A 27,846-nucleotide genomic window follows, 5' to 3' on the forward strand; every position below is an offset into this window, starting at 1 on the left:
AGTATCTGCGTCACAGGCAGGAAATCCCGCCGTGCTGCACGTCACCCATTGGTCAGCGGTGTCGCTCAGCGCGCTGCTATTTGTCAAAGCACCAGTCAATCATCTTTTGTTGTATTCTTTTCCTGTTTATTATGTATACTCAGCTTGATGCTGTTGCTATTAGCAATAATTCTTGTTAAAATGTTTTATGTCTCCTGTATTGTTTCTATTTTGAAAATAAACCTTCATACTGCCTCAAAACCTTTTAGAGAAATCACTGATTTTGCATGTTACTAAACTGATTAAAGAATAAAAGTTTTTTTTTTTTATTCTTATGCTCAGGCATGTCATTAAGTCCAGAGAGGAAAAAATATAGAGCTGTTTGATAAATGGAGAGTAACACACTGGCCTGTCTATGACAGCTTGCTATGCTAATGAACAGAGACAATCATAGAACCTGAACTAGAGATTCCAATTAATCTAAATCTGAACTATTTTTCTACATGTTCCTGTTTTGTTTTTAGTGTATTTGTATTGTGCACAATTATATGGAAAATCTCAAATTTCCTGTGCAATTTTACTCATATTTTATCAATACATTAATAACAGGACATTGAGTATAAATGCACATGTTCACATTTGTAATCAATATCAAAGACAGGAAAGTGATCATCCTAATATTCACTTTATAACAAGTGTTTTATGACGTGTGCTTTTTTTTTTGCATGACATTGTGTACATGGTAATTAAATGCTGGCTTGGTAAAGCAATGGGTTGATGATTTAACCAGGGCCCTTGCAATTTTCTCTTGTAGTTCAGATAACAGATAAGATACGTTGACTCACAGTTTTGATTTGGTAGTACAGTACAAGAAAACACCATTACATACCACGTTGTCAAAGATGATGATGTTATTTCACAGATATTGTGCCTAATCCATTGTTACGGCCCCCTCTAGGATGTCAAAAGGCTTGAGGGACCACATCATAAATGACACCAAACAGAATCAACAGTGGTTAAATGATTTATTACCACAAAAGTTCTCATAAGTAGCAACATAATCAAAAATAAAAAAGAGACTGGAGACCCAGGGCGGACACTAGGTCAACACTGAGAGGCCAAAAGGCACAAACTGAAGTAATATTTTGTAGTATCAATACTTTACTTAAGTATTACACTCCACTATTAAATCATTAATACAAGTCTGTAGGACTAGAAACGTTTTACACTTCTTCTTATCCCTTTCAAAGTATCTTTAATGAGAATATTATCAAATGTGCTTTTATTTATTTATTTATTTATACACATCCATTGTTTGAAATTGTATGTATTATATATCTGCACACATTTTATGCTCTGAAAGACTCTCAAACTGTTCAAAACCGTATCATTTCCATAAAATATTGAACTGTTTTATCAAGGAATAAAATGTTCAATATATTAAAACCAGAGTAAAAATTATTTTCAAATTGTAATAACTTGTAACATCGGTAAAGTTTTTTCCCTGCAGCAACCACTTCTTATCAGAATTGAAGCTTTTAAAATACACAGATATTGTTTGTTTAACTTGTATATACTAAGATCAGTAACTGAGTTTTTCCAACCCAAACACTGGCTCTGAGAGAAGCTATACTGAAGTTATTGTTGTGTTTTTCTTCTTATTCTGTATAGTTTTATGGTGGTTGGTAACCAAGGCAAGGAGCATTATCGCCCAGTTATCTTTGTGTTTGATTCTGGTCAAGTAAATACACTTGACCAGACGTAACATCCATTGCTACCAGAGATGGCAGAACTTGCAAACACAACCTTTTTGTAAATGTTTTTTCAACTCATAAAGCTTGTTTCTCCCTTGCAGCATGAACAAACTATTCTCTACATTTTCCACATTAGTTTTCCTTCCTTAAAAGGTGAAGTGTACCCTGGGCCAGTAATGTGCTGTGAAGTTGAAGGCTAGGGAGGCGATGACTTTTCAGATTTAGATTTACAAAAATACAAACACAAAAAAGTATCCTACTATCCATTTTCAAAAACAAAATGTCACAATATATTTTAAAGCATTATGGGAAGCAGTAGAATTATGTTGGTGTTTTTTTGTTAAACGTTGTATATAAAAGAAAGTGCATGTGTATATTTACTGTATATTCATTTTTTTGTTGCATCATTAGAAAAGAAGGCAACTTAAATGTACTTCTGGAATGCTAGCATTTCTTTTGTATGTATTATTGGAAAAGGTAACTTGAATGTTATTGATGTTGGGCATATACGCATTTTTGCTTCTGCCTGTTTCAGTCTTGTTGTATATTTAAAAATTGTGATTTATGTTTTTTTTTTTGTTAAATTGAAACAAACAAACTGAATCATTAAGGTTGGTTTAATTTAAAAAAAAGAGTTAGGTCTTATTCCTATGTACATACTGTATTTGTCTTCATGGCTTTTCCCTGCACGTTTATGATAACTTAAAATCAGAATCAGAAAAAACTTAAATCATCCCCGTAGGGCAATTAGAAGGCAAAGCAAGACTAAACATGTCACACATATTTATTATATACAACATCTAGAACAGGGGTGTCAAACTCAAGGCCAGCGGGCCAAATCCAACCCTCCAGAGCTTTCTACGGCCCGTTGGGATGATTTTGTTCAAAACAAAAATTCCAAAGAAAACATATCATTATTACTGGATTGTTCAGTTGCAAATATTTCTGTTCTTCTAAATTCAAGAATTAAATGATTTTATCTGACATACTTGGAAGCCTGCAATATTTCTATGCTTATTATTTAAATATGTCATCACAAATTGTTTGGTGTAACTAAATTTTTCCCTAACACTTGTTATTTCTCACAAATAGTCATAGAAATAGAAATCCTTACAATTAACATTTTTGTTTAATTGATGCAAATTCAACAATCCTTTAGGTCAAATACTAGACACTAGAATATTATTGCTTTATGCTTAAGGATGTTCTAAGAAGTCAATTACAAACATTGTTCAAAATGAAGAGCGACTTGGGGCACAATAATAATCTGATTGTCCTTTTTCCCCTAAAAAGAAATCTGTATTTCTCTGGTTCTGCCCACCTAGGATCACATGGGCTGTAAATGGCCCCTGATTGGATGTGAGTTTAACACCCCTGATCTATAAAGTCAGGGTGTGTATCAGAAGTGTTTTAAAACATTACGTTGGTGACATAAACAGAACCTACTCTGGCTAATTTCATAGCAAGCATCGCAGTTTGTTAGAGCAGCGTGAAGCAGCCTCTTGCTGCCTCTTTTGTGTAAGATATTGAACCTTTCAGCTATTTACAACAAATAAACTATGAAAACTGTTGAATTTATTTTAAACAAATACATTCATCAATGGACGGATGTCAACATTTATTTCTTCTATTAATTATTAGTTTATTCTTTCTGTGATGAGATTTACAGTATGAACACATGCATTTACTGTGCTATACATCAGAAGCTATGAAGACCGAATTTTGCAGAATAGTCTGAAATGTTATTCATATAATATTTCTATTTGTATGTGTGTTTAAAACACTAAATAATCCTCTGCAATTGAATTTCTTTGTATAGGCATTGATAACATTTTAGTTTACATGGCCTGGGAAAGTCATGATTGACCTTTATTGTCCAAATCAAAATTTAATTTGTAAAAATAATTTGTATTATATTATAACGTTTTTCCTAATGGTTTTGTTCTTTCTACAGGTTGTGTCATGCATTTTTGAAAACAAATATAATATTCTTTTTTTTTTTTAATTTGTCTTAAAGATTTTATTTGTGGTTTTGTGTCAGTAACTTGTAGAAAGAACACATTCAGGAAAGGACTTTGAGTTTGTGTTCCTGGATTTCTTTCCCTCTGTGTGATTGTGCACATTACGACATTGTGAAAGTGCATTGAAATGAGAGCCCGCATGCAATTGTATCTGCTCTGTGGCGATGCTATCAAGACCCCACTTCGGAGTATTATTTGTAGTGTGTCAGTTCCTCACAGTGCCCGACTGCAGCGAGGCTATTTCTCCCCAACCTTCAATTCAAACTTGGCCCATTACAGCCAGACTACAAAAGCACTTTCCGTGCACTCAGGAGCTCACGCCAGTGAATGGTGGATATTTCCAATCACTCTGCTGTCAATCCAAGTGTCAGGTAAACATTGGCCAATGGAAACAGCTTTAGAAAAACCTTGCAGCTGTGTCTGTCTTACTCCAGGAGTCCTTGGAAACGTATCAACAATTTTCGACAAAGACCACCAAGTTAAAGGAAAAAGTCAAATGCACTAAAAGCAACACAAATGCAACATCCAGTACACTCAGTGTCCTAACGGAAATTGTAAATGCATGTCATGTTTGTCTTCAAATCTGTGTCTTTTCTCCTCAATTCAAGGTTACAAATATTGGAGTAAGTCTTACCAAATGTTGTAATCAATTCTGATACATGTATGACTTTCCTGTTTCATGTGTGGATCTCTTTCAGCTCTTATTGTAATTATTTATTCATTTATTTTATTAAGAGTCGTTTAAATTTTTCACGGAACTATGAGATAGTGAATTAAACAGAATACCAAACTAAACACCTTTTATTTAAATGTGTCTGCTAGAGAATGGACCACACTGTTGTGATCCCCTGCAATGGCTCCGAGTGTTTTGCATTAACATATCGACAGTTGTTTTCAAGCAGGCCAGCTCGAGATAGAGTGACCCCACGGAGAAAAACTGCCCCACTGGAGGCGCCGTAAATCGGACTTGGGAGAGAAAATTGAAACTGGTGCAGCATGAAGTCGTGTGAATGGAATAACAAATGTGTTTTTGAGACAACTCACATCCAACAGAGACAAGAGATGACCACACTCCTCTTTGTCTGAGGTGCTCTGTTGGAGGCATATTGCATATGCAATAAGGTGAAAGTTAAGCATATTATTGGCTTTTTATCATCTGAATCAGGCAGATCAGAAAACTTTCAAAGAGCCCCCTGTTTCAGTAGCTCTTACAAAATCATGCAGAAATCTTAAACTAAAAGTGAACAGATATGAGTGATATCAGATGTCATAGTAGGACCATTGTAACTTTATGTAAATGTTACGGATGAATTTGCAGCTAGGTTTATATGTCAAGCGAGGAAAATATTTGAATGAGGTAAAATTGTGATGTTAACATTTTGGGTGACAGCATCTCCACAATAGCAGCTTTTACAGGTAATGAGATAAAGAAGAAATGACTAGTTTGTGGGAGGCCAAGGCTAGTTGGTGCACATGAAGTGAAAGCTGGTTGTTGTGATAAAAAAATAAATAAAAATCTCAGAATGCACAGTGCATCATTTTTTCTTTCTTGGCCATCAAAAGGAATTACAACATAATTGGTAAGGGAGCAAAATATAATGTTTTTGTGTATTTTGACAAGAAGAAACCCAGCATCAAATTATAGAATGGATGTGGTTTTTTTTTTTATACAAAATGTATTAAAAGACACTATGGGCGGTTTCTCTTTATGTAGAGAATATGGGTTTGTTGCTTTTTATTGTTGGGGAAGCAGAAAAAAAACTCTTTTATTTAATTGTTTTTTATTATTGCTAGGAAACAAATGCATGTATTTTATTACTTAATTGTGACCATCACCAGCAATCCCTAAGGAAGGGTAAGCAACTTTTTCTTAGAGGAAAAAATGTAAAAAATGTAGGGCAGTGTTACACCTTGGTAAGGGGGAAAGGAATAGGGAAGAGGGAGTTAGGGTGGGATAATAGGAGTGACAGGCATTAAGATATTTTGGTTACGCTGAAACAACAATGTGATGCTACTGTTGTGTATATTGTGTTTTTGGGTGTGATCTACTGAACCAGTCTGGTTCAGTAGATCACAATGTTGAGAGATTAAAGAGGGTGATGCAATCAGTTTTATTCACCACCTATACATTCACACCATACAAGGAATGTTTCCGGTTGCTGGTGTCTCTCTAGTTAAAAGAAAAACAAAACTCAAAAAAACTATAAATAACAAATACAGTACATACATAAAGCACACAGCAATATGCATATTCACAATAACACTATTTACACACAAAATATTATAAGATGCAGAGTCAGCTGTGGAAGACCAATCTTCCTCAGCTGCCGGAGAAAGTGCAACCTCTGCTGGGCTTTTTTGAAGATAATGTTTGCCTCCCACTTCAGATTTTGAGAAATAGTGATTCCCAGGAATTTGAAATAGTTCTGAAGCAATAAATCTTGAATCTTGAAGTAATAACCATGGCATTAATCACACATGTACCTCAAACTAGTATTTAATATGTAACTTTTAAGACACAATAAAAACACGTATGGTTGATAAAACACGTAACTTTCTGTTTACAACAGCCACAATGAGTCCACTTTGCACCAAAAAGTCCAGTGTTATGCAGGTGACATGTCTGTACCAGACCTGGGCAATTGATCAAGATTCAAGATATATTAAGATTTATATTTTGGCAATATCGAAGGTTTCAATATTGACTATAATGACATATTCTTATTTTATAGTTTATTTTGTATTAAAATAATAGTTTTAGGAGTCGCTGCTTTTGCTACTTCTCAGAACAGCATGAGAAGCAGTTAGATGGATTGCTGAGTGCGTCCTAACCCAGACCTTCCCCTAAACAAGCCACACAACAGAACTCACTCACATGTGCTGTCCCTGAGAGGAGAAAAAGTAAAAAGTGGCACATATTGTGCAGCTGTTTGTTAATAAATGTGCATGTGTGGCATTTTGCATCAGCAAATTGAACCCAGGATAGTGTTTTTTTGAGTTTACAAGATTGAAATTTATATTCCATTTTGCAATTTTGAGAACAAAATATAGATATTAATTTTGGTCCATATTGCCAAGCCCTAGTCTGTACACACACTTACATAGTAACACTTTTACCTTGTGTACAACAAAAAGCAACACGGTATCAATTAGGGCAGCTCAGCTCCCTGCTCCTCGATCTTTGACTGCATCTGCCATAGCTAACTACCAGGAACGATATTAATATCAAAATTTTACTATGTCATGTCTTGGGCTCCATAAAAACCAGTCTGTCATAAAGATGGTCTTGTCATAAACTTTAAACTATTCGCCTCCTGCTGGTGCACTTAATACGTCACAATATCAAAAAGCAACACAAGGACTGAGTTAATATATCAGTCACTATCATAAGCTGGTTGCTGACAAAATACATGTTTAAGCAGTAGCAGTATATTCAATTGTAGATTATCATTCCATTTTGACATGTAAATTGTGTTTTCACTAGTTGCAATTTTAGTTATTGATATCTGTTAGCGTGTTAGACTTTTAGCTCATTATGTGTTGCCCAGAAAAGCGACATATTTCAAACAATGAAACGTGTTGCATATGTTCTTTGAGATAAAGATGTTAGACATATGTTACACGCTTTCTGTTTTGGATGTTTCAGAATGACTTATCCTGATAAGATTTACAGTTGCTTTATGAAAAACAAAATGCTCCAGAAACCAAATCACTGGGAACAAGTCATCAATACCTAGAGGATTAAAACTGCAGCAGATAAATAATCTTCTATGTGGGGTGAAAGCTGGCCACCAGCCTTATAGATCCTGGGAAGAATGCGAAAAAAACAGGCTCATCTCTAACCTCCGCTATGAGTTTGCATGGTTTCACTTAGAAGAAAAACCATTAGCAATAAACAGGCCTTTGAAGGAGTTGCAGATGCACATGAATATTATATGAGAACCGCATGGCTTCTTAGGTTTGCTGTAAGAAACCGAAGTTCATAAGATAAATGGTCGATGTTAAAGAAACCGAGAAAAGTAATCCTTGTATTCTTTTACACACATGTTGTCACTCACCATTCTTTCTAACCACAATGCACATTGTACTGTATTTTGCCACACATCTTAACCATGAAGACTATAATCCACCTTATTTCCATGACAAACACTATTCTTTTGTAGTACTAGTTCAAGCTCAGCTCTACCAAACATCCTATTCAAAACTTGGACATATTTCTCTAAAATGACCATTTTTATTCAATATATTCGTTTTTTTCGTTGCGGTCAAAATACCGTTTTATTCCCTACAAGATACTCAACAAAGCTCAAATCTAAAGCTCTTTGTTCAGACTCCCGCGGAAAACACAATCTTATTTTGAGCGGTGGTGCTACAGCCATACGATGTCATCAGCATAAACGCTTGACAAACACTTACACACAAAATACATGGGAGGGAACAACTCACTCCACACAACATGAATGGTTTTCTGATTGTGCCTGTGGATTGTGTCGACTTCTATTTTCATACTGCCCAGAATATCCTATCATGAAAGACTGGGATAAAAATGTGGCCTGAAAATGTGTATCTTTGGTAGATCTGTAAATATCTTCATCACTGAGGAATAAGAATAGGAAACATACACATTATATGGTCAGTAATAGGTTTGATTGAGAAAGCGCACAAATCCACTATACCTTTAAATGTAATGAATACTTTCAAAATAAAGGTTAATTCATACCCTCTTTATAAATAATTATGGAAAGTGACCACATATTTTGTCCCAAACACCTGCATTTTTCATGTGCCCTTCCAAAATCAGCATCACTTAACTGCTTTAATTGTAATTGTCCCCATCAATGCTACAGTCAGTGTCAGCTGTGTCTTTTAATTCTCTAATCACTGTTCGGCAGGAACGCTATCGCCATCTCCATGCAGCTTCTCACTCAATACAGACATCCCAAAACACACACAGATTGGTTTTTTGTCAAATGTTTTATTGAGTGTAGACATCTGGGCTACTGTAAAACATGCATTATCTGCAGAAGGGGGAGAGGAGCAGGTGGCATTGTCCCTGCTGTCAGCTGTGTCAGTGCTGGCACCCGTGATGGAGATTAATGAAGTATCTGGAGAGTAATATGCTCCTTCAAATGCTGCTACATTTTTGGAGAGGGGGCCGATCCTGATCTTAAATAGCAAAGCTGTCAGAGTTTACTGAACCTGTGTTTTGGCACATGAGGTGGTTGAGGGTGTGTATCAGCTCAACAAAAACATACTGATATGGTCAGTTATGTAAGCAAAACACATTGTCATTTTTTCTTTGGTGCGTTTGGAGCGCTAAATTTGAAGAAAATGATGTCACCATCTTCGACGATGTAGTTTCTTCCCTGTTGTCTGTATTTTCCAGCTGCCTGTGAAAACACACACCCACACACACACACCCACACAAATTTATTGTGTGTTAACAATTGCTTGTAAAAAAAAAAAAAGGAAAAAAAGGCTTGAGTAAAATAAATTGAGGCAACATCGTGAAGTTTATTTTGTAGCCAATGATAATAAAAATCTGCTTAATTTGATTCACACATTTGCTAATGTGCACACGCACATTGGGGTAACTTTTTAAATTCACGGGGTGCCTGAATTCCCACTGAGTGATTAATCCTCTCCTGTGCCCATTTGAGTTTCATGCTCGTACTTATAAAATGTTAAGCGGTCTTTGATTATAGTTTCATGAAACTTCTCAAAGAAGTTCTAGCATTTCTTCTGTACACAGTGTTTGTTCTCCCCTCCGTACAAACTCAAAATAATTGACTTGAAGTGCTAATACAGACAGGTTTATACATTCTGGTTCTGCACAGTGCACAATTAATTAGAAGAATCAATGTCCCTTTAAAGGCTCAGGAGACCATTTAATCCAAGCTCAATACCAGCAGAAACACTGGATGGAGAAGGAGACAGGGGGGTGGGGGGGGTGGGGTGGGGGAATAAATCAATGGCTATTTGTGATTCCCGAGTATGTATTAAACCAGACACATCTAACTGGGTCATTTGCACTTGAAAGCAGCCATCTGGAGCAGCAAGCTTGGCTTAAGCAGATATGATTACTAATAATGTGATATCCCCATACACAGGCCCTATTCAGGCAGCCTATTCCCACAACTGGCATCAAATAGTACGGACCCTAATGCCACAGTCAGAAATGCTCCGTGTTCTTCTGAGGCTCAAAAAAGGGATTAGGGTGAGAGCAGTAAGGACCTGACACTCAGATCTCAACTGGGGATAACAATGGCAAAACCCCGAGAGACCAACACGTTTCACACTCTGTATCTGATGGAGGGTGTCACTGCATTAAAATCAAATATTTAAAAAGCCTTGAATAGTAAGCAGATTTTAACATTTTTACTGCTTCCTTTTCCAGACTACTCAGTTTACCATTATTAAATTAGTTACATTTGCATGTGTGTGGCAGCAGTTGATAGTGGAATTCTCAATTTAAATGACATTTCAATAAGAAAATCCTTAATTTCAGGAAGAAAAAAAAGTCTAAATAATAATAATAATAAAAAACTGGGAATGGAAACACCTGAATTCTGAAAAAACGCTCAAATATCACTCAGAAGTTTTCACGCTTTCATGAGGAGGTATTTAAGGCATTTTGATCTTGAAATGAGTCACAAAAGCACTATGGAAACACTTTTTTTTTGCAAATACACGTCACAGAACGTGACGTACCAGGTCACATGACCAATGCTCACTGAGAAACTAACGCACACCGCTGGTAAGTGTGGACAGAAGAGGAGACAGACATTTCATAGTATCATACTTATAACGCTCTGTATTCCTTTGTTGTTTATAAGGTTTGGAGCGTCGGTCTTTCTGCAGCAAAGTCTTGCGGGATGAGATTTCCTCCCCAAAACAATGTTAATTAGAAGCACGTTCAACGAAATATTGCTTTTATTTTTGCAAAAATCTGTAATGCAAAATGCAACTATTGATATTTTAAGCATCAAACTGTGTTGAATCATTTATAATAACATTTCTTCTCTTTTGCTGATAATCAGAAATAAAAAAACACAATGCCAAACATAGAGTTTGGTTAGGAAAAAAAAAGCATTTTGCTGCAGTTGGCGACCAGTTATTGTCGTTACAAATTCACCATGAAATCTGTTACTACTTTTCCCAGATGTGTGTATGTGCACAAACCACAGTGTACTTAAGAGGTCAAATGCTGGCCCTTTAAAAAAACAAGATGTAAGTCACAATTTCTGTGCTCTCCGCCCATGAAACAGAGCTGATTTGAGGGATTTCACACTTTATTTAACTTGCCATGTTGTATCACTGTCACATGAGCACAGTGACTTGGGGATTGGGAAACTGTGAGCACTTGGCTAACAGCGCACTCTACAGATCTGATAAATGCTTGGTGGGTGAAGAAGTGCTTCCTCTGTGCGACTGTGCTGAGCCGCCAGCAAAAAACTGCCATCAGCCAGTTAAGACACATTGTGATAAAGATATGCACAGCTGGAGCAGAATGGCAGTGTTTAGAGCCAAAATCAGTTGGCTTGTCAGGAGTGCTGCTGAAGTGTGTGCAGTAATTTCTTCCCCTGAGTAAAAGGTGAAGAGCAGTTTTCAGTAGGAGCTGGTGACTGTCAGCTCCACTGATCACAAGAGACTTCCCCTCATCTCCTCTGGCTCCCTGACTGCTCACCTTGACAGCGTTCTCACTGCCTTCTTCTTTAAAATCCTGGAATTTCATTACTTCCGCCATAATGAAGCCCTTCTCAAAGTCTGTGTGGATCTTCCCTGCAGCCTGTGGAGCCTTAGTTCCTTTCTGTCACGGGGAAGCAAAAGAGAGGACAAATGAATTGTTTTGGAGAAGATGGATTACAGCGTGCGAGCGACATGGTGTTTGATAGAGCGATAGTGTTGCGATCACTCTGGGGGTGTTTTTCAGTCTGGGGTGTTCTTGCTTAACTCCTGATTTCTGGATAGCTTTCCACTTGGCTGTGCCCTTCTAGGGCAGCCTGGACACAGATAAGGACCCAGCACTGCTATCGCTGTCTTCTGATTCCCATTCCCTGTTGCTATTGATTTCAGTCCAGGCAATTTTGTCTCATTGTGGGTCGTTGCTCTGCTCTCTGCTCATGACAGCAAGAAGACCCAGTGTTGCAGTAAGAGGCCAGCTCTATGTGAAGATCACTGACTATTGTGTCATTCAGATTCAAGTGAAACACAGAGATAAGTTTGACTTTGCTACAGCGGGAACTAAAATTCTGAGTATTTGTTTAAAAACGTATTATAATTATATAAATTATAAAATGAAAACCTTTGTAATTCACCTTTTGAGTTGCCCACTTGCACAATTCAATTTGTTTCAAACAATAGTCATCTCGAAGCGCTATCAAAATAGCAGGGGTGACAAGTACAAATACTGCGTTACTGTACCTCAGTAGTTTTTTCTGGTATCTGTACTTTTTATTTTTACTTCTTACTTTTTTTAAACATTTATCTGTACTTTCTACTCCTCACATTTTAAAAATGAGCTTGTTACTTTGAAGACGACTTCACGATGTAAATAGAGCTTTTTTCTGTTAGGCAGGTCCCTTAGTCTTGAAAAATGTTAAACTCAAAGGTGCGCTAACTTTAATTGAGCATTTAAAAAAAAATTCTCAACACATTTTATTTACAAATTATACTTATCATAAGAAAATTCACCAGGTGTCCATAAAGGGTAACAAATTTAATTTGTTTCCATGCACCAGTATTCTACAAGTTCTTGAAAAGATAAGACATGGAATTTTCTGGTTTAAAAACCCTGTCTTATTATTGAAAGTTTGTTTTACTTTTATACTCAAGTACATTTAGTAGCATGTACTTTTTTACTTTTACTCAAGTCAGAGAGCAACTTCGATACTTTTACCAGAGTCATTTTTGATTCAAGTATCTATACTTTTACTTGAATACTGGAGACTAGTACTTTTGCCACCTCTGCAAAATAGCAACCTGCAATCCTAAAAGTGTATTACTTCCCTCCCCTCAGGTAGGGATTGGGGAACAATGAAATGTGCAATTTATATGCGGTGAAATAATACTGGTGTATATGACAAATGACCTAAATAAGTGACGTGGGTGCCGTGTATCATTATGACTCCTGCCTGTCGCCTTGCTCGCTCGCTCGCTCCATGCACAGGAACTGTTGAGCACTTTTAATTATGTATATAATCAGGTTGGGGTCAACATATTTCATGCCAAAAGAATGATGTGTATTTAATGACTCTAATACATTACCATATATTCACAATCTCACTGACAGAGTGCTTGTGAGTTTAACTGCCATTAATCAGCATCAAGGTTTGTCTATCTGCAAGAAAATAGATTACGGGCAGGTTTTTTTTTTTTTTTTTTTCATATGGTGCACTACAAGAGATCCACATTGTCATAGTTAAGAGCTATGCAGAACAGGCTGATAGATAATGGTCACCTCGAGGCTGCCTAATAAAGCATGTTAAAGGACTCAGGAGCGTAGCATTACTGAGTGTAGTTTTTACAATGCAAGATGTATTGGCCTAATATAGTTACTCAGTGATGCTTACCTGACTAAAAACCCCTCACACACAATCAAGGCTGGCTGTAATCAGTTAGGTCGAGAAGGACAAGCGTGCTTTTGAGGATGCCTTTGAAGTGCTTTAAGACTTTGCGGTAAATAGCTAGGACACCAGTCACGCCGAGAGCAGCGTGTGTGCACCAAAACATGGTGATGTCATCTCCCTAAAATGTAAGGTGTTTATTTATTTATTTTTACAAATAACTGTTTTTTTAATGGATGTAGGAATGGACTGAGTGGCATTTCAGAGTCAAAGCTCTTTTTCCCACTATTTTTCATGAACATAACTTCAATTCTTCATACAGATCCTTTATTGGAAACTGTGGTGTGTCAATTTTAAGCTAAATTTTCAGTATTTCAGTAAAACTTTGATTATTGTTGGTATTAAAGCCAGTTTTAGCAAAAATAAATGTCAAGAATTTTACTTGATGTGTTAATGAATATAAACACGCCACCCCCTCCCCATAAGACAATGGGTCTACACTCAACAATATTATTTGCACTACTTGTATTTATGTTCATATTCATCCTTATATTTATTATTATTATACGGCTCCTGGTTTGTTTTTGGGTTGTTTTTTTCTTGCACCATCAAAGTAAAATTCCATTGCATTGTCAAAAAACTCTCCTTGGCAATAAAAATGATTCTGTATCGACGAATGTACATTGTAAAATAGAAAAAAGATACAATAGGCTCTGATAAGAGCAAAGGAAAAAAAAAACTATTTACCAACTTAAACAGCATCTGCATTCAGGTTTAAAACTGACACCTACGCATCTTCTCTCATTATAGCATCGAAATTAAATAAATTAAAGGCAGCCTATCTTAGGTATTGGAGTGAAGTGAGTTTGAAACAGTGAATAGTGTCACATCAATGGAAGAAAACTTAAATGATTGGTTTAGTGACAATTTCTTTGAATAGAGGTCTTTGAGGAAAATTGCATCGCTTTTATAAACAAGCCTCAATTTTAAATGTTATGTTTATAAGACGGAAAAATTCAACCAAGGAAAAAAAAAAGATTTTTGAAATTGCGATGCTTTGAAATATTTGATACAATGACTGAATGGATGTAATTTCATAGTGCAGAACGCTATCAAGTCTTTAGCTATAATATCTTTATATATATATACACTGGCTTCGGTTTGCGGACAAACACACAAACAGTAAAATGCAAATCTACATCTGTATTGATATCAATCCTACTGCACAAAGCAGTTGGCGGCCTGGGCTCAGTATACGGAGACACACAGGGAGGAGGAGCACCCAGCAAGGTCCACAAACACAGCAGTGAAAAGCAACATCAATTTTGGCACAGACAACCTCCGTCACACAGATTAGGCAGGCACAATGCAGCGGCTCCTTATCTCCAGTGGCAGGAGGAGGGCAGGCAGATCTGCACAGGATGGAAACATTCTCATGGACGTAATGGGTAAAATCAATTGTTGCCCTCCTCAATCAATGTGGCCCCCACTTTCACTGTTCAGCAGCTCACGAGTAATTGAAGTTATCCTCGGCCTGTAATGACGAGCTAAAGCACAACCATGACAAAGTTTAAAGTGTGGGATATCAGTGAGGCTGCCAGCAGCCTGGAACATACTGGAGCTATTGGTGCATGCACACACACACACTGCACCATCGTGCGCGCTCATACGTGCACATCAGTCAGCATGGCTCCTACCCGAATGGTCCATGCGCGGACCTCATTTGGTCCAGCAGTGAAGAAGTACTCCAGCTGCAGGACTGCATAACCCGCCTTGATGATCCGGCACAAGGAACTGGTGAGAGAGAAATGTCATTCTGGGCCTTAAAATTTGTGACTATTCTTCAATGACGCCTTCACTTCAGTGGCAAGGCCGCTTTCACTCCAGAATAAACTCATTAAGGGAATAAGATGGGTCACTTCATTTCGCATAAGACATTCAACTCTCCAATGGTTTCTTTGATTAATTAGAGAGCTTGTAGACTCATTTAACATTTTAAGGACATTTCAAACCGGTGCTGCCAGGAAAAAAAAAAGTCTGCTGTCACAATTTTTCTTTCCATAGAGGTTTTTCAGATGAGAACAATAAACTCAAAATGCCCAAGTTATAATTATACCTACAGATGACAGATGACAGTTAAAAACTTCATTTAGAGGAAAACCCTTTGACTAAGTTGTTCAGGAAGAAGAGGGATCCTTTGCTTTATAATGGTAATTACTCTGCCATTTATTATTCTATCAGCACATGCAATTAAAGGAGTGCATGGAGGACACAGCTGATAATACAGTGCAGGGAGACTGAATGCTAATTAACCTCTGCGTCTCGTGCTCCGCGCAGTACTTCTGCCTTTCCTCCTCACTGCAGTCCTGTAGCTGACTCTCCAGGCCGCCACTAAAGGGGAGGACCAAGGCTCCCGGGTCATGAGTGTCCACCCACTCCTTGATTTTGACCAACCTAAAGAGAAATTGCAGCTGAAAAAACTCTGCATTGACTCATGTAACTTGGAAGTATGCAGTATGTAATTATTTTTTACATTTATGGAATTGCTAATCATGTGTTTGAGGGAAACTTTATTTTTGATTCCTCTCTGTCAAACGTGGCAACAGCAACTCATAGAATTCCTGTATATACTTTCTTGAAGAACTTTTAAACTTTGACCAACACAATATTTAATCACCTACATCAGACATAGCCACTGGTGATTCTAGAATCAAATGTGTCCGTCCGTCTAACCATCTAAATTATGACAACAAAAAACACAAAATTACAGAAAAGCATACAAAACCACAACAAAATACACAAAAATTACTCCAAAAACACACAAAATCGCAACACAATTAAACAAAATGAAATGAAAACACAGAAAACATGAAAAATACACAAAATGAACCCAAAACACAAAACAATAACAAAGGCACACAAAATGAGAGCAAAATATTCAAAATAACAAAATAAGACAAACCCTTTGTTCTTTACTGTGTTTTGCTCTGACTAGTTATTATTCTAAATGATGACATTAATGTTGATAATGTTATTTTGTGACTTTTGTTGACTTCAGAGGCATATATATTTAGCGAGTGGTGGCCTAGTGGTTAAGGAAGCGTGTTCTAATCTCACCCGGGCCAACACTGTGGGATGTTGAGGAAGTCTCTTAACCCCCAACTGCTCCCCGGGCGCCACACTGTGGATGCCCACTGCTCCTCAGGGAAGGGTTAAATGCAGAGAACAAATTTCATATGTGTAAACATATATAACAATAAATAAAGGCGAAAGCCCCTGATTTTAATTTATAATCTAATGACAATATGAATCTGTCCACCTTTTAACCCTTTATGAGCAAAGGATAACCAAATGACAAAATCATCTCTTTAAAAAGTTTCAAACTAGTTATTGCCCATAATTAGTGCTGTTAATTTCTTTGTAAAATAATTATGTTAAAAATGTGCATCAATGGATGAACACTTGTCACAGTGCCATTTCAGGGGCACAACAAGAGTAACGTGAGAGTACTATTCAAGAAATGAAAATCTACAGTTACACATCTTTTCTATTAGATGAATTTGAATAGGTTTTGCTCTTTATTTTAACTATGTTTCTAATGCAAACTTATTTAAAGACTACTGACTCCTGTCAGTAATAAAGTAAAAGCTTCAAAACAGCCAAGTGAAAATAAATGTACCACAAATGTTACAACTTGTTAAAATCCGACAAACATTACCTATAATGGGTATAATGTTTGTCAGATTGTACTGAGAAAGTTTTAAATCACCTGCTGGGAGTCCAAATAAACATTTACCGTAAAAACCAGGAGGTGGTAGAACAACTACATAAAGTGCTTCCTTACTTATGAAGGCCTTTGTCACCTCTTAACTGCCTGATTTCCCCCCTTTTGTCTCCTAACGTCTTCCTGTCCAGCGGGACACCTGACATTGCAGGACAAAGATATCCTCTCACTTAATGGTAACTCTTGGGCAAAACAATACGAGGGGGTTAGGGCAATTATGAGATTAGCTCTACAAGCTCTGCGGCTGGGATTGGACAGAACTCAAAGAACAGCATCACACAAATCCATTTTCACACGGCAACTCTTGGGCTAGATTGATTCTAAGGGGTCCCTGTCATTATCTGTAATCCTAGTTTCCTGTTTAAAGCCTGTAAGAATCAAAGACTGGGAGGAAACCGACCACCTCAATACCACATCTATTCCAATAATAATGTCACAGTTTTATCACCTGCACCATCATATCGCTGCTACCAAATGATTATCAATATACAATACATGACCGGAAAGCAAACACAAAAAAAGCATTTTTTGATGCAATTGAATGTTTCTCACAAGTGGGAAAAACACACACAAGGTGAAAAGCATATCAAATGCTAGTTTGTCTCTCTTTTCAGATGCACATCTAATTGCAGCCGTAACCAAACATTTACCTTTCTGTTTGTATGCAGAAACAACATCTGACTCGAAAAGGGTGGAAACCAAAGTCTCACCAATAAAACACATTTAGTCAAAGCCCAAATCCTGAAAACATAGGAGATGGAGGGCACACCAAGAGTTGAAAAAAAAAAAAAAATCCAATCTGAGATAATAACAGCTGTAGTTTGTCACATTTAGCAGCACAGCTGTCTATTTGGTGGCACGTTATTTGCATTCCTCAGGTATTGCGTTCTCTACAGGAGCCTGAATAATGATTCACAAATCACTCTCTCCACACCAGTCAAGGGCTGTGATCCTTTGAATAGACCATTGTACCTGAGACTGTAATTGGTGAAGACTTGACAGAGCTGAGCCAAGCCAGCCAAGTAACAAAGAGGCTCTTGGTGGAAGGCTGAGGGATGATTTTAATAATGTGAAGCCGAGACGGAGAGCGTGAGCTGCAAATGAGCGCGGGGGTCTCTGGGTCCTTGCACTGAGTGACACAGGACCAGACAAACACCTTGGCATGAAACATGAAACACCCCCTTCCCTCAACTCCAGAAACAAAGCACTGTCAATTAAGAGCTTTGATGCTCAGTCAACACGACTCCCAAAACTCATTCTGTCACCCTCATCGCTGTCTGCTTCTGCCACTTTCCAATTTGTATTTATGCCTTTTCCAATTATTTGTGCCGAATTGTATGTGGATGTGTAAATTTGAAAAAATGTTTATGTAAAGCATGATTCTGATTTTTCTTGTTCAGTTTCCTACTATTCAGTAAAAAGCTATATCTGTAGATCATTTGTGTTGCACTCAGTTCTTTCAATGCTTGAAGCTTACACACTAATTTCTTGACTTTACTCCTATAACAGACACTGCAAAACTATTATGTGCATGGTATGGCGACACTTTGCCATCACAACTAGATTCAGAAATTTAAGCTCCAGTTGCTCTTTGGGTCCCTCACTGCCCCCATGGATTAATCCAGTTTCCAAGGGTGACCATAACAACTTTTTGCCTTGAATGTCCACTTTTGTACAAACAGAAAAACTACTTTTTTTTCCACAAAGAAACCAATATAAATCACGTTTATTTCATAATTTTTCGTGAGATGGCTCACTATGGGATGCACTCCCAACTGCAGCCCTCAGAAGCATTTTTTCAATCTGCCAATCCTGATTGGCTGGTGAAACACCAGCTGTTGTCTCAAGCCCAGGGCTGCCCTCGACGCCTCCGGAGGTCCGATGCACGTTGGTCCTCCTTGTGGATGTTCACACTCCAGTGGATGGCCAGTCTCCACGGTATTCGAGCTTCCAGAGGCCAGCACCCCAACTGTCGTATTGAGCCTAACGCTGTCCTTGACGTCCTTCGATGTACGTTGGCTCGCTTCTCGGCTAGAACACCTGCTAGCTGCCAAGTGGTAGCATTGAGCTATCCACCTGTTCTCCCTGCCTGCATCAGTGCAGAAATGAAGGCTAAGACCCTTCTCACCGACAGGCCGGAAGGCTCTGAGGCTTGCCTCTGCCAATGCGGAAATAAAATCTCCAGCAAGGACACACACCAGGTCTGCTCGAGTAGTCTGGGGCTGGAACATGCCCGGCTCACTGTTGACGTCCCAGGCTTATGTGCGGCGTTCAACACCAAAAGCCTCCGCAGGATGCTGGCGAGTCAGACGAGTCTGTCCGAGCAGGACCCCTTCCATCCTCCTCACGACGTCACCGCCGCAGAAAGAGAAGAGGTGGGCATCCTCATGGACACCACGGCAGCACTGTCCCAGCTGGGGCTCCCAGCTCAACCTGGCTGGAGATCTGGAGGAGGATGTCCTTGTGCTGGACTGCGTAGAGGATGACGGAGACTCCTCTGACCTCCTTATATCGGGAAAGAATGAGGAAGATGACACTTTCATCACTCCGGCCCGGGATGAGCTGCTTGCCGCCTCTGTGGCCTCTCCCCGTCTTCCCATAGCTGCTGGTTGAGGTGGCGGGCCCGCCCCTTCAGCAGCAGGACATCGGTTGCCGGTGCCTCATCCCTCGACTGCGAGGCAATGGAGAGCTTCGGACTACTCTGGATGCCCTTGGTAGAGCCACTCGTCGTGGCACACCTGCTTCCACGGCAGCCTGCGGTGTCTACCCAGAGGCCAACGTTGCTGACTAGAGCAGACCTACTCCAGTCGGACCTGTCTGGTAGAGCTTACATAGCCTACCAAGCTGAGCTGTGTGAGGATTTTGGACAGACTCAGGACCCAGCAAAGTGGGAAGAGATATCGGTCGTTACCGATGTGTGTCTCCGTGCCCAGCGCTGCGCGGTCCAGGCCACGGGGAAAGTGATGGGCACTGTGGTTATCCAGGAGCGAGCGATATTCCCCTATCGTGGATTTACGTGCTCTAAACGGATATCTCAGGAAATTTTACATTTGATATCAATATTTGTTCAGCGCTTTGAGATGACTTTGTTGTATTTTGTTTTCTATATAAACAAAAGTTGAATTGAATTGAATATCAACCTAACCACTAGGAACGTGTGTATCATAGTATATCATGCTTTTCCTGCAGTCTGTGCCTTCTCCTTGCCCTCCTCTCTCTTTTCTGTTTCAGGTGTCGTGATACTGGAGCTGGCAGTTTCTGGTCGATGGATCTTGGCTCACTGGATCTCGATGGATCTATCCCTCCATCCTGTTCTGATCGTCCTTATGTTCACTAAACACCAACCAGTCAAGGCAGATGTCTGCCACCTCTGAAACTGGTTCTGCCGAAGATTTCTTTTTGTTATATAAACAAAAAACGGGATTTTTTTCTTCCCACTGTCACTAAATGCTTGTTCATGTGGATCTTCTTTTTTACTATGAATTTTATATTTTTAAGTGCTTTAAGATGACTGTTGTTTTCTGCGCTGTATAAATAAATTTGAATTGAATTGAATTGTGGCGATAGCCCTGCTGAGATGGCGGGTATCCTGTTTGTCACCTATCCAATTTAAGTTTCGTGATAAACGCGGAAAGGAGCATGTTGTCCCCTGCACAGGAAATAGTTTTCCTGGGACTATCCCTGCACTCTGTGCCTTATACCGCGCACCTCTCGGCAGAGCGGGTGAAAAAGTTCAGGGCGAATCTGTTCAGTTCAGATTATGTCTTTGATTACTCGGGGCGATGGCTTCGGCCATGATCCACCTCGGACACCTCCACATGACGGAATTCCAGTAGTGGGTGGCCTCACATGGGCTGAGTCCTGTGCGTCATAGTGTATGTATGGAAAGTGTTGGTAAGTGCGCCACTGGCGGGCCTCGGGTTTCCTGATGCACGGTGTACCCATGGGCTCTGTTACGTCCAGGAATGTGGTCTCCACAGATGCCGGGCTGTGGTGGGGTTCATGAGGGCCAGTCTGTGAGAGGCTGCTGAAATGCGGACCTCCGGCGCTCTCACATAAATTATTTGGAGCTTGCAGCGGTGTTTCTCTCGCTGAGGCGCTTCCTTCTATCTCTCATGGGACATCATGTCCTGGTGAGGACGGAAAATCCCGGGGGTACTGAACAATGGGGCGACCTGTTGTCCAGGGGCGCGCGGGTATTTGGGGAATGGATGTTACATGCGGAGGTGGTGCAACAGTTGTGGGCCCGTTACAAACTGGCTGGGGTGGACCAGTTCGACGTGGGGGAAAAACGCACAGCACGGATGCTCCCTTCGGCATAGACACACTAGCACACAGTAAGCCGCAGGTGGTGCTTTACGCATTCCCCCTGTTGGTCCTGATACCCTCCACTCTGTCTAGGGTGAGGGAGCACGGCCATGCTCTGATTCTGGTGGCTCCACATTGGCCCGCCATGCAATGGTTGGCGGAGATTTACTAGTTGCTGTGTGCTCGTCCCTGGCAGCACTCGCTGTGCAGGGACCTGCTGTCGCAGGCGGGGGGCTAGGTTTTCCACCCGCACCCAGAGCCCCTGGTGCTATGGGCTTGGCCCCTGAGTGGCTTAATCTGTCAGTCAGCCATGGGACACTCACTGAGTGTGATTTTGACTATACAGAATGCTCGAGCCCCCTCAACTAGGTCGCTTTATGGTTGCAAGTGGAGGGTTTTTGAGGGATGGGGCCTCCAGAGGAGACACGTCCCCTTTCAGTGCCCGGTGGGATTTGGCGGCGATCACCGCCTGTCATGTAGGCTTTGGGGAAAAACCGGTGAGCCAACACCCACTGCGGTGCGCACTTACACGGACATGACAAGGAGCCTCAGGAGGAGTGATCAGCTGTTCGTCTCCTGGGCTAATATCCATAAGGGGAAGCCTGTTACTAAGCAACGCCTGTCGCACTGGGTTGTGGAGGCTATTACTTTGACTTATACGAGTCAGGGTCTGCGGCCACCTGAGGGACTACGCGCACACTCTTGGGGTGTGCAGCGGCGAGTTGGACTTTGCTATTCATGTTTGCTCGCATTTACATGCTGGATGTCTCTGCTCCGTGCGTGGGATGGGTGGTTTTACTGTCCTAAAGGGTACAGATCTCTGTAGCATGTCTGCAATACGGAGCTACCACATCCCACGAAATATGAAATAAAACTTTAGGTTATTTACATAACCCCAGTTCTATGAGTATTATGAGTGAGATGTCTCACCAGAGAACCCTTCTTGCTTGGGCGAGTGAGAAGAGGTGCTTATTTTGAATGAGGTGCGCCTGTCCGCCTCCTCCTCTTATAGGAGATGGGAGTGTCCCTGGCGGACGGACATGTTTCACCAGCCAATCAGGATTGGCAGATTGAGAAAAATGTTTCTGAGGGCTGCAGATGGGAGTGCATCCCATAGTGAGACATCTCACTCATAGAACCGGGGTTATGTAAACAACCTAAAGTTATAAAGAACATTAATTGAGCAATATCATACAAGAGGGCATGCTGAAATATCAGCACTGGTGTAATTTGGTTGTGTAGCCTTGTGCCGTAGATACTCGGCCTGCTACTTGAAGGCGCATCTTTGAATGGGTGACTTTGGTTAAAGAGAGCAAATTTTTTTGCTATAGCAAATTTATGTTAAGAGGAGGCATACTACAAATACATTATTAAAATGTAGTTATAACACTTTTACCAGTTACTGCTTTTATATAATACTAGTTTATGGAAAGACCGAGGTGCAACAGATTTTTCTTTTATAACCTCCACCAAGGAAGTAATATTTTTACCTGTTTGTTTATTTGTTTGTTTGTCTGTTGGCAGGATTACGTCAAAGATAGCTCTTAGGCCACTGGTCTGCAACTTGCGGCTCTGGAGCCTCATGTGGCTTTTTGACTCTTTTACAATGGCTCCCTATAGCTTTAAAAAAACTATCGAAATAAATATATATATATTTTATTACAGAGGCTATTAAGGATTAATGACAAATAAAATCAAGATATAACAATTTCTTAACCTAAAATAAATCACGTTGTGCAATGACTCGGCCACCTTCCTACTTCACCTCCTGCAACATCTACAGACCATCAACTTTCCTGCACCTGTGGCTAACCTTAAGTTTTAAATCCTTGGTAAGATAATTAAACTAACAAAAACACTATTCTAGAAGAAAATAAAGATTTTAATTGTGTGGAGACAGATTAATTTAACCGCCAATGTGCCGGTTAAATATGCATGCTTTATGTATGGCAAGAAATTAGCAATAAGCATGTGTTGATCAGATGATCATGCGTTATCAAATTCAAGTAATTTTTGCAGCCTTTCAAATACATAAACTAAAAAAAAAAATTCTCTATTTAACATTGTGTTCATGTGAACAATGATACTGTTTTATTTCTTGATGTCAATTTATTGTATTTTATTTTAAACTGTTTTTAGGTTTCCATTTACATGATCAATATAAATCAAATAAAAAATTATTCTATATAATTTTAACTGTATAGAATTTAATACACTGTATTGTCTTCATTGAGAAGGTATTTTGCCGGCTCCAGGAGAACTTTAATCCAGGTGAGATAAGACAAAAACGGCTCCTTGTAGAGTAAAGGTTGCAGACCCCTGCCTTGGGCCGAGGGAGATTACAATACATTTTGGCGGTGCCCTGGATCAATATACTGATTCTGCATTGTTATAAAGAATCCTCTTACATTGGCAAAAAATCAAAAATTAATATCTCAAAGAAATTTGACTCATCTTGGTTCCTCAATTACCCCAGATTGCTAATTTCATTGAGATTTTTCCTCCACAAAAATGGAGGTGCCCATGCATTTGGACCTACTTAATCGTTATTAATGGGGATAGACATTTCTTCGAAGCCTTTAAGGTGTGAATGATCATGATACCAGGTTCAGGATCACTGATCCAGATAACTGCCAATATCTGGCAAAGAGGAGATGTTGTGCTTGGTGGAGGTTTGCAATCTCAGAGTGCTCTTGTTTGGCATGAATTTGATTAACTCATTCGCAGCTTTAATGCATCATCCACTGTTCAATAAACAATTATTAACTCTTACTTTAAGATTATGGCAGATATTTGTACTTACTACATTATTATCCAGCATGACTGTACTGGTGATTTCTGGACCACAATTTTATGTATGCATAACTCAATATAAACAAACAACTGAAAATAAACAAAAAGCCAACACAGGCGGTTGAATGTACAGAACTATATGAATACAATTCCCATATCTTGTGAATAATTTTTTTCTGACAAAACTTACTGACAAAAGTTGTGCATGTGTGTGAGTATGTGTGTCCTGTCAGTCTCCTATTGTGTCTCAGCACTGAGTGTCATCCCTTACCGCACGGTTAATAGAAAGATTCAGCACTTTCTGCTACTGATATCCTTCTCTGAACAAATGACGCCTGAAATTTTTATTCTTTTTATAATGGAGTTCCAATGGCCTTTGCTGCAAATCAAGTGGAAATTTTTGCATACCAAGTGGGAAAAAATTAAATGTTAACCACGTTTTAATGTGATTAAGGGTGACAAGAACATTATTTCTGCTAATCATTCACCAGCTTGAAGGCTCAAGCTAGAGAACAGGCCATGTTTATGCCCTTCTTCCTAATTGTAATTCAAAAATTGCATCACAGTTTCCACATATAAACTTAACACAATCTCAACACACTAATAATATAATTAAAATAAATAAAAAAGAAATTGATAAAAAAAAATATATATATATATATATATATATTTCTGGTCATATTACTAAAAGACAGTTGTACTGGTTGTTCAAAGCTTCAGATTTGATGCATGTTGTGCTTAAACTACATCTAATTTAAAGCACAGTATATAGCAAAATGACAAGACAGAGAAAAAAAAAAAGACAATTGAACCTGCCACAACAGAGAGCCTCTGAAAAGAGATGTCCCACAGGGGGCCGCCCAATGGAGCGATTCTATTTGTCTTTTTGTGTGGGGATCCTATGGGGGGATAATTCCAGTGTTCCAGCTTGCCTGAGGCTTCTCTGGACTTTGTCAAAGCTTTGATCTGCTTAAACGGCTCAGGAGGAGAAGACAATGGAAGTCTCCAAAGTACAGGGACATCTACCTGAGAAACTGACCTGAGCGGCTCTCTAACAAAGACTTTACATACAGTCTGGCCTCATTATGAGTGCTTCAGCAGTTAAGGCTCGAAAAAGTGAGCCAGCATCTCCAATTCGAGGGCTCCATTCAGGTGCAATTTAATGCTGACAAAGTCTGCAAAAACAAATCCTGCTCTGTGGGAACCAGCATGTACTGTATATCTGGTCATATCAACTCAGTGTGTTCCTAGCAATGTGAACATGTAGCAATTGCAGAGAATGCCAGCCCATCATTAAAGGGTACCTGAAGTCAATTCTAATTATCAAAAGATCATATATAATACTAGGGGTTAAGTCCAGTTACTTTCTTTTAAAGGGGACATATCATGCTAAATTCACTTTTTTAGCCCTTTAATGCATTTTGTCGTATATTTAGAGTGCTTAGAAGTACAGAAAAGTTCAAATTAGTCTCTTCAGGTGCTCCGTAGATATCTTTATATTCTGTTTTGGTCATATTTTTTCAATCTGTTTCAATTTTTCTATTCTCTATTACGTTTTTTTGAACAATAACGTCACAGTATTTGCAGCGGAACTGCCAAATTAGTACATCGACTCCAGGCCCAACACTTCGAGCAATCCGCCATTTTTATTTCTCGCTTTTATTTTGTAGTCCAAGCTGAAAGATGCCGAAGTTACGAGAGGATAAGTCAAAATGTTCAGTTGTTGGATGTAGTAACCAACACGCTTCATTACACCGTCTCCCAGCATCAGAACCTTTTCGAAGTGCCTGGTTGAGTTTTATTTTTCACGGAAATGTACCCACATCTGTGGGTAAGGTTTATTTATTTTTTTTATTCAGTTCATTTTATTCAAAGGTCATTTTTGTGTGCGCGCAGCACTTCAAGGATGACTGCTTCAGCAACCTCCGCCAGTATAAAGAAGGATTTGCCGAAAGACTTTGTCTGATTGAGGGTTCAATTCCTTCTATCTTTGGAGACGACGAACAGAGCACTTCGGTAAGCTGTAAATAACGCTATAAAGTGTGATGACAAGACGTCCCTGTCATTGTTTTGTTAGCATTAACATTTGAACCGTCTTCATATGTTAGCACTGTGTGCTCGTTTTAGATCCTTGATGATATGGCCTACGTGATTTAATTTAAGTCTAAAGTTTTCATTAGTCATTTCATTTTGCTGTTTTTGTCTCCGAAAAGACTGTATTAAAATGCATTTCGTGAAGTTAGCTTGGCGCTAGCGTTAGCTCGGCGCTAGCGTAAGCTCGGCGCTAGCGTAAGCTCGGCGCTAGCGTAAGCTCGGCGCTAGCGTAAGCTCACTTGTTAGGGTTCTGCAGGTTCATCATCTTCATTTTCATCTCGCTCCGCTGGGTCCGACTCTGGCTCGAACATGTAAGGCTGGATGGACAAGTCTTCCGTTGTTGACATTTTGTAAATAACGTGTGAATAAACATTTTCTGCACCGCTAAATAATCGTATCTCTTCTATCAAACTACAAAAATGGCCGAACAGGGTGGAGTTGAACGGAGTGTCACCTCTGCAACCTGGAGAGGGGGCGGGGTATAAAGTGTCTCATTTGCATTTAAAGAGACCGCACCAAAACAAGTTGCTCTCAGAAGCACATCAGAAAAGGGGTAGAAAAGGGGTCTGTGGAGCTATAATAATGAGGAATTCAGACCCAAGCATTGCAGTTCCGCTTTACATAGACCACAACTGTATGATTTATATGTAAAAAAAGGAAGGACTTAAATGCATGATATGTCTCCTTTAAAGTCCACGTCAAGTAGCCAGTAAGAGAAAAAAAATGGTCAGGTCTCCTGACTTTTTACTCACGTCAGACACCGGTAGTGCCATTGCATTAGCGCTGATGATTGCCACTTCTCTAGCGAATTTACCTCTGCAAAATTGCATCAGTGTCCCTCCAGACTCATCCCCATAAAGCCAACTCTCTCCTACTCACTCACGTCGCAAAACGCAATTTCTGTCTCATCATGTATTTAATAAATACTGCAACTGACTGTCAGCTGTGACTGCTCAGATTCACAATCCAGACATCCTTGTATTGTGCATAGTAATAAATAAAACAATATTAAAAGAAAATGTGGAAAAAAGCACCACAAAAATGTAAATAAAGAAAATCAGAGCAATAAGTGAAAGGAGCCAATGGGAACACTGGAAGACAAACATGGCTTTTCCCCATGGATTGTATTTTAAGGTACAAAAATATTTTGGATGTGTGTTTTCTTTTGATGAATGTGCACCTATTTTGTTTATTGGTAATATTAAGCACAGTTTGTTCTATAAATAACTAGTACAGGTATGTTTCAATGCACCCAGGTTACAGAGATGAACAGGAGAAGATGATAAGATGCTGTAGGACCCTTATTTTTCCTTCTTCTTTGAAGGAAAACAGAAGTAAGAAGCATTAGCTCATGGTGGGTTTTGAGACCAGGAAGCCAGGTATGCTGTTACAAACTTTTCATTCTCCCAGTGGTGAGCCAAGAGAGCAGACACTACTGTGCTCACTGTGATAATGGCTTTATGACACATGAGCCTCAGAAATGGGAGATCTGACACACAAACATGCACGCATGCACACTCACTACCATAAATAAACATCTTTCAGTC

General features: G+C 39.3%; 1 protein-coding gene across 1 annotated transcript in view; it reads right to left on the bottom strand.

Moving 5' to 3' along the window:
• Positions 1 to 8,723: 8,723 nt before the first annotated feature.
• LOC114455019 (obg-like ATPase 1) overlaps positions 8,724 to 27,846 on the bottom strand; it is a 49,503-nt gene continuing 30,380 nt past the window's right edge. Inside the window, exons 9-12 of the mRNA XM_028436013.1 lie at positions 15,634 to 15,774; positions 15,018 to 15,114; positions 11,442 to 11,564; positions 8,724 to 9,144 (exon numbers count right to left, since the gene is read on the bottom strand). Of these exons, the coding sequence (XP_028291814.1) occupies positions 9,043 to 9,144; positions 11,442 to 11,564; positions 15,018 to 15,114; positions 15,634 to 15,774 (463 nt within the window). The 3' untranslated portion in view covers positions 8,724 to 9,042. The remainder of the gene's footprint in view (positions 9,145 to 11,441; positions 11,565 to 15,017; positions 15,115 to 15,633; positions 15,775 to 27,846) is intronic.

The sequence above is a fragment of the Gouania willdenowi genome, chromosome 21 (assembly GCF_900634775.1).
Source record: "Gouania willdenowi chromosome 21, fGouWil2.1, whole genome shotgun sequence".
In the NCBI taxonomy this organism is placed as follows: domain Eukaryota; kingdom Metazoa; phylum Chordata; class Actinopteri; order Blenniiformes; family Gobiesocidae; genus Gouania; species Gouania willdenowi.